This window comes from Ischnura elegans, chromosome 1 (assembly GCF_921293095.1).
Source record: "Ischnura elegans chromosome 1, ioIscEleg1.1, whole genome shotgun sequence".
Classification (NCBI taxonomy): domain Eukaryota; kingdom Metazoa; phylum Arthropoda; class Insecta; order Odonata; family Coenagrionidae; genus Ischnura; species Ischnura elegans.
Window position 1 is genome coordinate 120,247,609 of NC_060246.1, and position 16,162 is coordinate 120,263,770.

At 40.3% G+C, this 16,162-nt stretch overlaps 1 protein-coding gene across 1 annotated transcript; it reads right to left on the reverse strand.

The window, feature by feature from the left end:
• Positions 1-4,474: 4,474 nt before the first annotated feature.
• On the reverse strand, positions 4,475-11,401 carry LOC124162657. Its single transcript, XM_046539283.1, has 6 exons — positions 11,067-11,401; positions 9,487-10,652; positions 7,559-7,715; positions 6,890-7,069; positions 5,268-5,593; positions 4,475-4,603 (listed from the first exon to the last, which is right to left on the reverse strand). Exons 2-6 carry the CDS (start codon positions 10,450-10,452, stop codon positions 4,475-4,477), a joined length of 1,758 nt encoding a protein of 585 aa, XP_046395239.1. The 5' UTR covers positions 10,453-10,652; positions 11,067-11,401.
• Positions 11,402-16,162: the final 4,761 nt, after the last annotated feature.

Sequence of the window (16,162 nt, forward strand, 5' to 3'; positions counted from 1 at the left end):
CTGACCTTTGTAACCGCGAACTAATCAATACCTCCTGCTTCCCTATAAACGATGGTCGGAGGAATTTTCTCGAGTGCGATTGAATCGAATGATATTCCGGTTAATCTGGAAAGAGAATAATGTACGGGACAATGACTAACATTTATTACTTACTATAAAGTAGTCGATAGTGCAAGATTTAAAAGATAATGTACGATCGTCTTACAAAATTGATCCGGAACTTTTTTCGAAACGATCAAAAAATGGACGGCAGTCAGATTCCCTGATGAGGTTTTGATTTTCCTTAGTGCGGCAATTGAACAAATAGAATTTTGAATTGAAAACGATGTATGTGGTGGTGTGAACAAGAAAACTGAGTATTAATGCCTTAGAGTTTATATTTAATTCTTTGAAAGTAGTTCATATCATAAAAACCCATATGTGAAGGAAATGTGCACCGTATACAGAATAGTTAGGCTAGCAATGTGTTTTTGATTGTTTTAGAAAAAAATATTTCACCCAACATTGTTTTTAGCCTACACTGTTATTTTCGAATATTTAGGAATAAAATATATGATATTCTACCCACCGATTACAGCTTGTGATTCTCATTTGACTGCGATTGTAGTATCTTAATTTTAAGTGCGAGTCAAGTCTTATCCTCGAATGCGATTTTAATCATTTTACACTGTCTGTATCATTAAAATTCCAAAAATTGAATAATGAAATAACCTAACAAGCATCTCAGTAAATATTAATGTGTTTCTAAAGTGAATAGTAGCAATTGAGCTGTTATTTTGTCTTAGCATTGTGATTTACTACGCTGAATTAAGACAAGTGACGATGATTTTGAAAGATTTTTTCTGGATTGGTTTTACGTGTTTTTGTTATCTTCCTTATGTAGTTTATTATATTTTACGCATAGGATATGAATGGTAATTACTGAGAAACTAACCATGTAATCATGGCTATTTTTTCGTCCTTAAGTGCGTATTTCTTTCAAAGTAAAGTAGTGTGTGTTCAAATCATCTTGATTTAAGGAAATAACTAAGAATAAGAGAGCAGTAGAATTTGATAAGCCTTACTCGGAAAATGATTGATTGGTGGCTTATAGCTAGATCGAATGTAATTTCAAAGATTTCAGGCATAAAAAATGTAAACAAATACCGGGTGCTATATTCCTACCTTACGAGAGTGATGCATTATTCTACAATTGAATCCCCAATCCCTATGCTTTGTCTTTGTTCATAATCGGAATAATTTTTGCGGTGTGGTTATTGTGGAGTTAAATCTTATGAATGAAGGTAGTTACACCGCAAGAATGAGACTCAGCCAATGCTTATGCTGGATATTCTAATTTCTAATCTTACTTCAAATGGACTTGATCACAGAGAATGAATAAAGTTGTTAATTTGTGAAAAATTTGTAATGTTGTATTCAGATTCAAGTTATAATCGTCATTGTGTCTTGATGATAGCCCATTTTGCCTTTAAAATGTACGTCAATGTAAAACGTATGAGCAAATTAAACTTAAACTGCGATACGAAAAATGTGCATTGACTGTATTTGGATTAGGTCAAACCATGTTCAAGATACAGTTATATCCATGAAGCTCACTCTACCTAAGGTGAGCTCTATCCTCATTTATCCTTTCAAGCGTCTCCTTATATGACTAATAAGTTAACTATGAGCTTTATACTTGTTAAGGGTTTACAGTTTTTTTAATTTCCCTGATAAAATGGTTCATTGCTTGAATTTACCAAGCCTGTGGAATCAATTTTCAACTAGCCATTGCTTTACGTATGAGGCCGTGAGCGCTAATTAAAGAAATTAAAGTCCACTACTTCCCCTTAAGGCTAATGTTATTCATCGATAGTTGATTTCATTTCTCAAACAAGCTACCTTTAAATGAATGTTTTTATCGTCCTGAAGGAGCAGAGGGAGCTTGTTAGTCTTGTGGGTAGAGCGCTTCGCTAACGATAAGAGTGTCCAAGGTTCAAAGCCAGTGGAAGCCTTAAAGAGATAAAATTTCAAAACTTCTCATTGAAAAAATGTGAAAATTTTCTACTTCATCATAATCATTGTGGCAGCTACACATCTCGCCATTATACACGGCACATAAAACACGCAGTTTTAATCTTTTCTGAATAGATCTGAAAATTTATGCATTTTTGATGCTACTTAGAAGCAACATAGGGTCGTAATGGTTTAAAAACGAGTTGTCTCTTAGGAAGGAACTGCCCCCCACTCTACCAGGAATGTTTTAAAATTATACGCTTGCAACCTAGTCGGTGTGAAATCTGTCCTATCTTCAGCCATGTAAAATAACCTAGGGGTAACTACTAACCGAGAGAGTACTAACTCTCCTCTTCTCGTCGACTTACTATCTTTATTCTTCTTTTACAGTTTTATGTTTTCCTCTCCTGAAAAAGTTGACGACAAAGTTCAAGTAACCACTCTCCTATAGTCTCGGATTTGTTTTTACAGCTGGCCTAAATTATACTCTATAAAGTTTTACTTCTGTCCATGACGACTAAAATATTTTTAAAAATTCGCTGTGTGAAAGATGACGACGTCACAGATCATTATGATAACTTAGGTCGTATAATGAATTTCTAAAGATTGTACATTATAGTATGTTAGCTTATAGTCGGGTAAATATTTGAAGGAAACGCCTTTCTTTACCTTAAAAACAAGGCAGCCACTTACTGTTTTCTAGTTTCCCAGCATAGTCATTCCTTTGGTAGCGCTCGCTGTACCTACACCCTAAATTATTGAAGGGATTCATATCAGCCTTTCCTCAACTTTAAACAAGTTCTCCATCTGAGGAAAATTTCAGTGGTAGTTCAACTCAAGGAAGTTCCTCCGCGAGAATGAGACTAAAAGCTCTGTATTGTACCTCTATTTTATTTTTAACTTGAATCTTAAGATAATGTGCTTGTTTAACAAGTTTTTCTTATTTTGTAATCAGATTCAAGTACTAATTTTCATTGTTTCTTGATGATGGCTCTTTTTGCCCTTAGAAACTCAGCATCTGCTGAATTTTTGCTCAATTTCTGAAAATAAAGTGGGAAAGCCAAATGATTTAAACTCTTATCTTAATAAATTACTGTATTAAGGATGTATAAGTTCAAAATATGCTCGAAAATTACTCTTACCTAATTTGTTACCCAGTTGAAGCACACTGATCTTAAATTCTGTCATCTCTTCCTAGAGGGAAATCGCCTCGCCTAGTTTCAACAAGAATCTCAAACGTCCCCACCTTCCCCATCCCTTCGTCTCTTGCTTCAATATTCAACCTTTCTCTCCCCCCCCCCCTCCCGCTTCGGATTCTTTCCCTTCCCCTCTGCTTACCACGGTCAGCCTTATCAAAAGGAGACTGATTACCAACTGCACGCTAGTTTGCAACTGCTACGAACTTCATGGACCCCGTCTCTCTTCCTCTCTCGTCCCATGCCTCAGACTCTCCGGGGCGGGTGCTAAAACCCAAATGACGAAACGGCGCGAGGCCTTTAAAGGGTTGAGGCTCAGCGGTCGAGATAAGGATTGTTCGCCTAGTTTGAACAGAGGCCTGAAATTAGGAATTCCCCGTCCCCACCCACGGAGAAGAAGATAGCGAAGGGAGGCTGGAGGTAGGGGGAGAAGGGGTCTATTCCAGTCGGGAGCCGAAGGGATTGTGGGTGAGGATCTCAGGGTTCCTCCCCTTGACCCCACTGGAGCGAAGCGTAGGCTTTTGCCGCCCCAAGCAGATGGAATGTATGCCAACCATCTCTCCCCTGAATAATGATTTTATCATAAAGATGGAACACCAATGGATATATTAAATGCATGGATATTTTCCTTCAAAATTCAAAACGTAAGAAAATGGGAAAAATTCAAGAATGAATTCATATGATGAACGGTATCTTACCCTATATTATATGTATTGAAATGGTGTGCGAAAGAATAGCTTCAACAATCTATTGTCACGCGCTGAATATAATCATAAATTACGTATATTGTTAACTACTGAAATACCCAAGGGCTAAGTAAATATATGTATTGAAAACTCTCCTTTCCACACAGCTTTACTCGATACAGCTTTGAATGAATTCAACTCTCCTGCATTAGTAATAATAGAATTTAGATGACACTTATTTAAGATAAAAATGGAATTTATGCATTTTAGGGCGCCTTCACACTAAGCTGCTGAGCAGCGCTGCTCAGCAGCGCCAAAAAATGTACACGCCGCTCGGCCGCGCGTTTGCTGCAGCGCTGCTCAGCAGCGTGGTACCGCCGCAGAGCAGCGCCGAAGCAAATTATTCTAGGTTGGACTTCAGTGTTTGTCCAGACTGGTAAAATTTTCACCTGACCTGGGTTTCTAAGTTATCTTGTCTAAAAACTGTTACAAAAGTGTTTATGCTGCACATTAGTTTCAATTTTTCCTTATACATTTCTTGTGTTGTATGTTTCAAAAGAAAGAATTTGAAATGAAAGCATTTTCCAATTGTATACACTATACCCCTCCAAAGTAATGTATCCTTGTTGCCCAACTTGACACCCTGACTGCCACCCTCTGGCCAATAATCCTGGCTACGGCCCTGCATGCTGCGGCGCTGCTGTGGCGGCATAGTGTGAAGGGCAACTGTGGGGTAAAGAATAATCAAGTGGACTGTATAAAGCGGAAGAGAGACAATTCCCACATTTAATTCGGTTAAGCAATTAAACAAATAATGAGCTATTAATACAAAAAATACATAATAGAGAAGCCTGGAAATACAGGTCACGGAGAGTCGGAGCAGTGGTGAGAATGCGTTGATCCGGCGAGCAGCATGCAGGAGAGGGCGAGCAACATGCAGGAGATATGCGAACAGCAACGTGCAGGGATAAGCGGGCAGCATGCAGGAGTAGGCGAGCAGCATGCAGTCCGGCGGAACACTCAGCTACGCTGGGGAGGGAGAAAGGCGAGACTGCCTCTCGGGCCACTTATTCGTCAACTGCAACTGAACTGCACGACTGAACTGCATTGCTTCTCCGCAAAGGAAAACGCCAGGAGACTATTAGCGCCCTCCTCGGGAACACGGGGAAGCCTACAGCAGACGATAATAACTGAAGAACGAAAACTATGAGAAATAATACGCAACATCCTCGCCCACCTTGAACTAATAGTTCAACATACACATATACAAAAAAAACAATATAAATAAATAACAGTTCTTACATATTTTAGGGTAAGGTGAAGGAAAAGAAGGAAGTGAATAATGGTTATGGAGTGAAAATATTTAGGAATCGAGAGGCAAGGGAAATACTTTGACAGCGGGTCTTGTGAGGGTTCCCTTGGCTGTGCGGAGATGGACAACTCGTACCACTCCATCTTCCCCTGGGGATGTTCCACTAATTCGTGCTAAACACCAAAGTAGTGGCGGGGTATTCGACTCCTGCACCAATACCAGATCTCCTTCCTTGAGTCCGTCCTTGGTTAAGGTCCACTTTGTTCTCTGCTGGAGAGTATGAAGATATTCCATGTGCCATCTTTTCCATATGCGTTGTGCAAAAGCTTGCACCATCTTCCATCGCGATAGGCGGTTGAGTGGAACATCAGCATGATCGTCTTCTGGTATTGCCTTCAATGGTCCTCCAATAAGAAAATGAGCAGGTGTTAGTGCAGAAAATTCAGAAGGGTCCGAGGACAGAGGAGTTAAAGGGCGAGAGTTTAGCATGGCCTCTACTTGAGTGGTAAGCGTGATGAATTCTGGTAGAGAAACAATTTGATTTCCAATAACTCTTGACAAATGATGTTTCGCACCCCTTATGGCGGCTTCCCATAATCCTCCTTGATGAGGTGCGGCAGGAGGAATGAAATGAAAATTAATGAAATTCTGTGCAGCAAAATAACATATATCCTTTTTTGCATTAGAGAAAAAAGTCCGAAATATCCTTTTTAATTTAGAAGAGGCTCCAATAAAGTTAGTTCCACAATCAGAATAAAGGTGGGAGCAAAGTCCTCTTCTAGAAATAAAGCGAGTCAAGGCTGCAATAAAAGCTTCGGAGGTGAGATCTGTCACTACTTCCAGATGTACAGCCTTGGTAGAAAAACAAACAAAAATACACAAATAAACTTTCACTGTTGGAGAGCGTTTCAAGGAATGAATTCTTATCTGAAATGGTCCTCCATAATCCATTCCAGACACATTAAAGGGTTGTATTTGATTTACCCTCAATTTCGGAAGGTCTCCCATTAAGGGTGGCACATTTTTGGGCTTGCATTTGAAACATCGAATACATTTGTAAATTCTAGAGCGTACAATAGAGCGCGCTGATAAAATCCAAAACTTTTGCGCTAGTAGAGTTTGCAATAATTGCGGTCCAGCATGTAAATATTTGACATGGTAGTAGTCAATTATTAAATTTACTACATGATGGGATTTAGGGAGCAATATGGGGTGCTTGGATTCTTGAGAAATAGATGCATGACGAAGCCGTCCTCCTACTCGCAGAAGTCCGTAGTCATCCAAAAATGGGGCCAAGCGTTGTAGTTTGATACTGCAGCGATTTCCCTTTTTAAGAGCAATTATTTCATGCTGAAAAATAGCTTGTTGCACCAGTTTGCATATTATCATGGTAGAGTTAATTAATTCTTTGCTAGTAATGAAGTCATCGAACTTTGAAGATCGTTGACATTGCGCGATGAATCTTAAAACATATGATACTACATATTGCAACTTAGACCAAGACGAAAATTTGGTAAGTAAATCCCACTTTGGTTGGGCAGCAGAGAAATAAACCATAGCATCTGAAGACTTACATTCAGGTAGATCTTCCTCAATAACACAAGGAAGTTTTAATAATGGCCATTGGTTGTGGGGTAAACTTAGCCATGGCGGTCCTTTCCACCACAGGGGATGATGTTGAAGCTGTGAAGGCATCAAACCCCGCGAAGCGCAGTCCGCAGGATTTTGGCTGGAGACTACATGGTGCCAGTGATGAGGGGGTATTTTGTCTTGGATGTCAGCCACCCGGTTTGCAACAAAAGTTTTAAGCAGATGAGGAGATCGTTGCAGCCACGCCAAAAAAAATCGTCGAGTCACACCATGCAGAGATGACGTCGATGCTGTAATGCGAACATAAAATTGAATGAGAGTATTTTAGCAGTTTAGCTAATATGTGCGCTCCACACAATTCTAAACGCGGTAAAGTAACCCGCTTGAGGGGAGAAACTCTTGATTTGGCAATCAACAGGGAAACTTTTATCCCGTTTTTTTGGTCAGTTGATCTCACGTACACGCATGCTGCGTATCCGTGCTGCGAGGCATCCGAAAACCCATGTAGTTCAACACTAATTGGTTTAGGAGGAAATATTTGACGATACATTATTATTTTATTCAGTTCTGGCAACTCACGCAAGAACATACTCCACTTCTGCAACATTTCCGGAGGAAGGGAATCATCCCACTGAAGCCCAACTGTCCACAATAACTGGATAAAATATTTTGCCCAAAGAATAACGGGCGTTAGCCATCCACATGGATCATAGAGTTTGGCAATAGTAGAAAGCACACATCGTTTTGTGGGAGGACCTTCACAAATATTCATAGAGTACGAATAACAATCTTGAGAAGAATTCCATTGAAGCCCAAGGAGACTGTAGAGTGGTTCACCTGAGATGCTGTGGGCGACAGGAATTTCTCGGTGGTCCTCTGGAACTTGGGATAAGAGCTGGGAAGAGTTACTACACCATTTCCGTAGCTCGAAACCACCTGTGAGAAGTAGACGATTTAAGTCATTTTGAAGCAGCAGAGCATCATGAATGCAATCAGCACCAGTGATAATGTCATCTACAAATGTTTGCGATTTCAAAACTTCTGCGGCGCGAGGAAAAGTAACACCTTCATCCTCAGCTAGTTGCTGTAGAGTTCTAATAGCAACAAAAGGAGAAATCGTTACCCCGTAGGTAACTGTAGTTAACTTATAAACAAGTAACGGAGTAGAAGGATCTGAGCGCCAAAGTATCAGCTGATACCGCTGATCATCAGTATGCACTTTAATTTGCCTATACATCTGGCGAATATCACACCTAAAAACAATAGAATATAGTCTGGATCGTAGAATGAGATCGCAAATATTGTTTTGCAATTTTGGACCAGATAACAAAACGTCATTAAGAGACACATTGGAAGAGGTTCGGGCACTAGCATCAAACACCACACGAAGTTTATATGGCATAGCATTGCGTTTAAGAACGCCATGATGAGGTAGATAATAATTAGGGAATTCAATTGGTGATTCACAAAGTTCCATGTGACGTGAAGAGAGGTAATCCGTCATAAAGTCCACGTACATTCCTTTGAACTCCGGATCCTTAGAAAATCTCCTTTCCAAAGCATAAAATCTTCGCTCAGCATTACTCAAAGAATCACCCAATGCTTCATGATCTTCCTTAAAAGGGAGACGAGTTACATAACGTCCAGTTACATCTCTGAAGTGTGTTGATTTAAAATGATCCTCACATTGTTTGTCTAGCACAGGTGTGAGGCAAGGTGTTTCTTCAATTTCCCAAAATTTTTTGATTGCAGAGTTAATATCAAATGTATTAGTTATGAGGGAAATACATTTTTTCGCGTCTTCTTGATTAACTGAAGGAACTGCAGTTGAACCCATCAGTACGAATCCAAATATAGTGTCCATGGCCACCGGCATATTTTTCCCAAAAGTACATTTTAATCCCGAGAAAACAAATGGAAACAAATCCGCTCCAAGCAACACGTCGATTGGGCCAGGGATATCAAAACTCGGGTCCGCAAGTACACACGACTTCATTTTCTCTTTTATTTCAGGTGAGATAGCAACTCGAGGGAGGTGAGACGTAATATTTTCCAAAATAATCACAGGATGTCCATGAGCGAGAGGTACGCCACTAATTGAGGCTAAGTTCAAAAATGTCATGCCATTTGTTTTAACATGAGATTGAGAAACTCCTGAGATGGAATGATCAGTCCGCATGCGTCGCACGTTCATAAGTTGAGCGCACTGTTCAGTAATAAAAGTACATTGCGCTGCCGAATCTAAGACTCCTCTTACAATTAGAGACTTTCCATCAGAATTAGTGAGAGAGATGAGGGTCGTTGCTAGCAGCACTGCGGTTTTGTTTTGAGTGGATGATAAAGCAGCTAAGTCTGATGTAGAGGGTAGCTCATTAAAGAGAGAATCACTAGAAAGTCCTGCGAATGCTGGAGTTGAAACAGAGGGTTTCTGCGAGCTTGACATCGAGGGAACAGGATGAGCAACATGCAACAATGAATGATGTCTGCGTTGACAAATTCTACAACATTGCGTAGATTTACACGACTGCTTATTGTGAGATGTTCCCAAACAATTAAAACACCAACGTTTTGTACGTGCAATGGATTGACGTTCTTGCGGCGACTTCCTTTTAAAGTCTGGGCACTGGTAAATTGTGTGAGTTTCATTATTACAATATGGGCATCTATTAGCATTTAAAGAGATTAATGCTGATTTTGAATAACGCGCAGAAATATTCTTGAGAGTAGTGCCTACTGCAAGAGGTTTAACGCGTGCGTCAACAGAGGCATCTTCTAAATGAGCACACTCCCTTTCCAAAAATTTTATCAATTCCGATGCGATCGGTAATTCATGATTTTCGTTCCGAGTATCCTCCAGTCTTTTGCGAGTTCCAAAATCCAGTTTTCGGAGCAAAATGGTCACCAACAGAATATTTTCTTTAGTTATGTCATGACCAAGTGCGGATAATGCCTGAATATTCTCATGGTAGGTAGAGAGAAAAGATCTAAAAGACACTAAAGAATTTCCAGAGAGATTGGGCATATCCATAATCTTAGTAATATGCATTGAGACCAATTTTCTAATATTGTGGTATCTTTTCCTTAACAAGTCCCAAGCGATAAGGTAATTCGAGTCCGATAGTGGCAAACCACGAATCAACTCCAATGCCTCTCCTTGAAGGCAGCTGTTAAGATATTGAAATTTCTCAATACGAGAGAGAGAGAGGCTCTGGTGAATAGTGGTGTCAAACGTATTGTAAAATGACATCCATTTTACGCTGTCTCCCGAGAAGCGTGGCAATTCCAACTTGGGCAATCTAACGGCAGTAGCGCTTTGCGCGGCATCATTCTCATTATCTACCGTGGGAGTTTGAGGATTGCCATTCAGCATGGGAATTAAAGAGGAAATGATTGCTCTACTTTCACAAACTAAATCACTTATTTCATCTTGAAGTTTTAAAACAGTATCCTCGTCGTAATCTGAGGGATCTTCGGAAAGACACAAATTTAAAATATGTTCAAAGTCTCGTTTCTTTTCCACAATTTCTTCATGATAACCAGTTAAGCGTCTTATTAAAATGTCTGTGAGTGAAGACTGGTTGACCGTAATTTCAATTTGACGAACGGCATCATGACACTTTTCACACCTTCGTTTTAGGAGATTTGCCTTCCGTACAAAAGTAGCAAAATTCATGATGATAATTATGGGCGGCCAAAAGAACGTAGAAAAGATTTCGTCCTACCATTGCGAATCCAACTGCTGGATGGAAGAAGTCCAATGCGTGAAATGCGATGTCCGTCCTCCAGCGCGGTCGAGCATCTCCCGTAGATTAACCTCCAGCGTTGAAGATTGTCCCGCTTGTCAAGTAGGAAGAGGGGTAAGGAAGGTCAAAACTAAGGAGAGGAACAATATTCATACAACAATGAGTAACCAAATATAATACCATCAAACAAGAAAATTCGTCAAGAACATGACGCGAGCAATGATCAATTAGTTGAATTATAACAAAAGCAAAACTCAAACCGGAAGTCATTTGACTAGGACAGGTCTAAGCAAATTGACGAGCACGTGGTCCAAGTTACAATGTGCCACTTTCTCTAAGAACAAAACATTTTTGAGAAAATAAGAAATATCAAACACGCAAATAAATCCGGCTGCAATCCAGCCACTGATCCGGCCCGAAGGACCAAAACTAATGTGGGGCAAAGAATAATCAAGTGGACTGTATAAAGCGGAAGAGAGACAATTCCCACATTTAATTCGGTTAAGCAATTAAACAAATAATGAGCTATTAATACAAAAAATACATAATAGAGAAGCCTGGAAATACAGGTCACGGAGAGTCGGAGCAGTGGTGAGAATGCGTTGATCCGGCGAGCAGCATGCAGGAGAGGGCGAGCAACATGCAGGAGATATGCGAACAGCAACGTGCGGCGGAACACTCAGCTACGCTGGGGAGGGAGAAAGGCGAGACTGCCTCTCGGGCCACTTATTCGTCAACTGCAACTGAACTGCACGACTGAACTGCATTGCTTCTCCGCAAAGGAAAACGCCAGGAGACTATTAGCGCCCTCCTCGGGAACACGGGGAAGCCTACAGCAGACGATAATAACTGAAGAACGAAAACTATGAGAAATAATACGCAACAGCAACAGAGCCACTAGCGGTCGCCGCTGGTGGCTACTAGTAGCCGCTAGCAGCCTGTCGCGGCGCCGCACGTTCTGCGGCGCGGCGTAGTGTGAAGGCTCCCATTGCTCTCAATGTATTTCCATCTGCAGCGCCGCTTAGCGGCGCTGCTCAGCGGCGTAGTGTGAAGGCGGCCTTAAAGTAAAATAACATGCTTAATTTAGATTAAAAACGCAGTGAATGTGATTTTTATTGGAATAACATTAACGACTAAAATATTAGAAATTTTTATTTTTTTGTGTTTGCAGATTTGGAGTCTTACCTCGAATTGTATAAATATCACACTAGAGATTCTTCCTCACTTCCTGACGCCCGGCTCGCCCCTTTCCCCCCGGTTTCGAAACTGCTTATACCCTTCTCCCTCTCGCCCTTCCGTCTACTCACGTTGGCTCTCCCCTTGACGGACAGTCGAGGCCCTGATTCTTGGCACGGTCCCTTGAATTATTAGACGTGGGGCGAGCGGAGGAAATTACTGCGGGATTTATTTTATCCCACAAGGCTCGGAGTGGCGTTAGGTTTTGTAGAGAGTGGAATAACTCATCCACCTCCTAAGGCTTCATTTATTCCTCTTGAGATTTTGTATTCGAAGCAAGCTAATTCGCCGTGGAAATCCACCAAAATCCCATTCATCCTCTTCAGGTGTCAACGTCTATCAACAATATGAAAAACGCCGCTAACGTTTGCATTGGTTAATATCGATACATATTCACTTGTCCTCTATTGAATAATGTGGGACTTGAAAAATATTTTCCGGTTGCAAAGTTTTTTTCGTGCCCATTTAACTATCGGCCTGCATTTCCATTGATGCACCAAGTTTAAGAGCGGTTGATAAATTAAGTTATTGCCAGTCAGCGGTAAGCCGGTGAAATTCCGGCATGAAGTACAGAATAGACAGATTAAGAAATGAGGAACTAAGAAAAGGCCTGGATTTAAAGAAGGATGTGGTGAAGAATCTTTAAGATAAAACGTTACGATGAACGCGTTAAAACGATGGGTGAAGAAAGAATTCTGAAAGCTGAACGATTTTAATTTCTCCTGGTGAATACTATTGATGAATTCTTCTCGGGTTCTCAGCCAGGTTAATTCTTTCGTATAAGCCGACTTGTCTCCCATCTTCAAGGCCGAGTAACTCTTTGAAAGCCCAATTTCACAGTCCAAAGTCCAAATTTTGAATTTCAGAATTTGAAGTCCAGATTTACAAAGAGTATCAAGAACTTAAAGATGGGAGACAAGTCGTCTCTCGAAACGTCGGATTATACGAAAGAATTAACCTGGCTGAGAACCGGAGAAGAATTAATCAATTTTGAAAGCTGTTCATGTATAGTGGAAGGCAGAAGGTAAATAGGCCCAAGAAATCATCGAAAAGTGGAGTATGGACGGAATTGGATAGGCGAGGGTTATATGTGGAAGAGGTATTTGATGGGGATTGGTTAAGACCGAGGATTGGGTAATATGAGAGAATTCTTATTTTGGAAGGTGGATATGTTGTTTGTTTGGGAAAAACTGATGTAAAGTGTAATTTCGCACTAAAGAAAAGACTTTTCCAAGTTGCTAAGATGAGATAAATATTAAAATATCGGACAAATTTTTAAACACCGTAGAGTAACCAATAAATAAAACGCGAAAAAATGACGGGAAATATAATACGGACAAAGAAGGAGAAAGTAGCAGCTCAGCACCACCGACGCGAAGACTATTATAATTACGGACCTAACCATGGTCAACCAAAAACTCCTATGCGGTGGATACGAGGAAGACGGAAAATCATCAATTATTCATCGGAAACCTGAAGAGAAATATTTTGTCAGCCTAATGTTTACGAATGATAATTTAAAAAAATATTAAGATAAATCACTCCCGTGTAAAACCTGAATTTTTAAATACTTAATTCAAATTCTTTTTGGCCTGTAATATCATCTTCGCGTATGATTAAGCAGCTACGCATAACATATCTGTAATCTGTTCGGATGCCAACTGAGATGCATGCGAGAGTTAGTGTTTCAATATTCACATGCCCTATAGATATCATATATGACGCTTGAGGGGTAGGATTTGGGCGCACTACAATTGAAACATTGATAATTCAACAACTAACGACTGTATCTGTGCTTATTCAATGTATTTTTTTCATATTAAATATGGAAGATTGGATGGTTAAAGGGAAGCTTCACCTCAACCCTAAGAAGAGCCATACCATTCAATTTGCGAGGAAGAAGAGGAGAACACTCTCCAAACCTATTTGCTACGGCAATACTAGTATCAACCGCAGCACAACAGTTAAGTTCCTGGGTGTTACTCTAGACGAGAAATTGACCTGGCATGCAAACACCATGTCATCCGTCAAAAAAGCAAACGGTGCAGCTGCAGCCATTCACCCCTTACTAAAAAGTCCGCATTTAGCTCTAAAAACGAAGAAAGTCCTATATACTGCAATGATAAGACCATTGTTAACATACGGTTACCCTGCCTGGGGCTCAATCGCACAAACTCATCTACGGAAACTGGAAGTCCTCCAAAACCGGGCTCTAAGAAGAATCACGGACGCACCCTGGTACGTCCGCAACAGCTATATACACAAAAACATAAAAATTAAAACAATACCACAGTTCCTCCACGACACCGCAAAAGCATTTGAAGACTCCCTACAGAAAACACAAAACACACTAATCACACCCATTTGGACATACGCAGAAAACCCCCATTTCAAGTACCACAGACCGAGAAGAGCACTCAACCACCCATCGCAATAACACTAAAATAGCCATTTAAACACACAACCGCCAAAAAAACTAAAGCATGCCAAACACCGATTACCAGCAAATGCTGAAAATCAGGACACTTAACTGCTAAACACAGTTACCGAAATGCGTCATGTCATGTCATATTAAATATGGAAAATGTTTTAAAAGTAATCTCACGAGCACTTTCGAATAAATGCCTCAAATTAAGGCCATAAAAAAACGCGCGACTAATTGGTCGTATCAGTAATAGCATATCACCTAAACTAGATTATTGGACATAAGAAACGAATATTTCGAATCAGAGTTGACTCATCGGAATATCCACGGATATCATACAGCAGGTCGTAGTTCAAGTAGTAGTGAATCGTCACTCTTTATAGGCTCTAATCTTTTCTTCCACCTCTAGTAAATTCAATCTCTTGATTTGAAGGTATTACATGTTATTAAATTTAGTGCTCTTGAGCGGCCACAAAATGTTAAACAATCGAATATTTTTTTTCCATTTTGTTCCCTGTAACATGTTTTAAGAAGCGGAAATCGTAAATCCGAGAAAAATTATAAAGTCAGCCTGACCAAAATGTACCCTTTTTCGTTCCGCAGGGCCTCGATAGGGCCCGTTGGACCATCGATCCGGATTTCCTCCACTCCACCTCATTTGCCTTCTTCCCGCCCACCAAGTCTTGACCCTTGAAGCACCTTATAACCCTTCCCTCTAAACCCTGAAAACCCAACCCAGTCCCCGCGACCCTTCCCCGTCCTTTTCACTTTCACCCACCTCCTCCCCCTAACCCCGCGGTGGATTTTTATCTCTCGGCAATCACAGTACGTCGATTGCCCTCTCCTTCCTTGCTCCGCTCGCTCCACGCCACTGCATTCCGGCTTCTCCGATTTTCCCGGCGCGTGAATCCCTTCCCCCTACTGGCCGAGCGGTGGGTTTTTTATTCATTCATTTGCGGTCCCCATTCGAGAGTGAAATAGTTCTGAGCCACCGTGAAAGTTGCCCTTGCCGCAGGAACCTCATCCGCCGCCACTTCCATTCTAAGGTCGGGGAATCTGACGCAAAGTCATGGTATCCCGATTGCACCCGCACATTTTAGAGCATGCCCACCTTTATTCCCATAACAATTTATTTGTGGATGTTGATGAATTCTATAATAGAATTGGGTAGACGGTCTCTATCATCTGTCTTTACTTAACCAATTTTATTTACATTACTTTAGTAGGACATTGAAATGTCAAACTTTTGGTAAATATATATTCGTTTTGGTATTATTAAGTATGGGAGAACTGCGAAAGAGTGTTGTTTCAGTGTTAACATGCATTATTTTCTCGTGGGAATTGCCATTCAAAGCTTCCTTTTTTCTATTCAGTAAATATTTTAATCTTTATAATTTATTCATCGAAATTAAAATGGGCGCGATGCTAGTCATGAATGTCGTTGCTAATTAGTAAGCTACTCATTTAGTACGATTGAATGATATTCTTTGACCTACACGTTTAATTTGAAGATACACCACATAAATTATAGTATAAATAAGCAATCAATGACAGCCAGGGAGATAAAAAATACTCAATTAAAATTATCTACTGCATTCTATCCGCAATTATTTTTCTGCTCATGATGTTTTCAAACACAGAGAGGTCTCATATCGCGCAAATTTATTCAAAATGGTAAAAAAAACTGTCGCATATCAAAATCTGTTACCTACCTGTCATTTTTCAAGCTATGACGTCAATGCGTTGATAAGGCAATCTCAAAAGACATGAGTGTTCTTTTTTGTTTTCTTTTTTCAAATGATATGAACTCAAGCGAGTAAATAAAATGAGAGACGCAAAAAGTAAATGACGCGTAAATAACAATGGTGGTTGCAGATGATGACGGTGCTTCCCAAAATTATTCATCAATCTTCACATTTATCAATACAGGACTAGTATATAAGTATTGATTGTTACCGATAAAAGCGTTTGAGGTGTTT

Coding starts and splice junctions, on each gene's coding strand:
- LOC124162657 (XM_046539283.1), bottom strand. CDS start 10,452: ATGAATTTTGCTACTTTTGTACGGAAGGCAAATCTCCTAAAACGAAGG. Junction 7,716..9,486: donor CTACTCTCAAGAATATTTCT/GCGCGTTATTCA, acceptor TACTTCTCACAG/GTGGTTTCGAGCTACGGAAA. Junction 5,594..6,889: donor TGCGGACTGCGCTTCGCGGG/GTTTGATGCCTT, acceptor TTCTTATTGGAG/GACCATTGAAGGCAATACCA.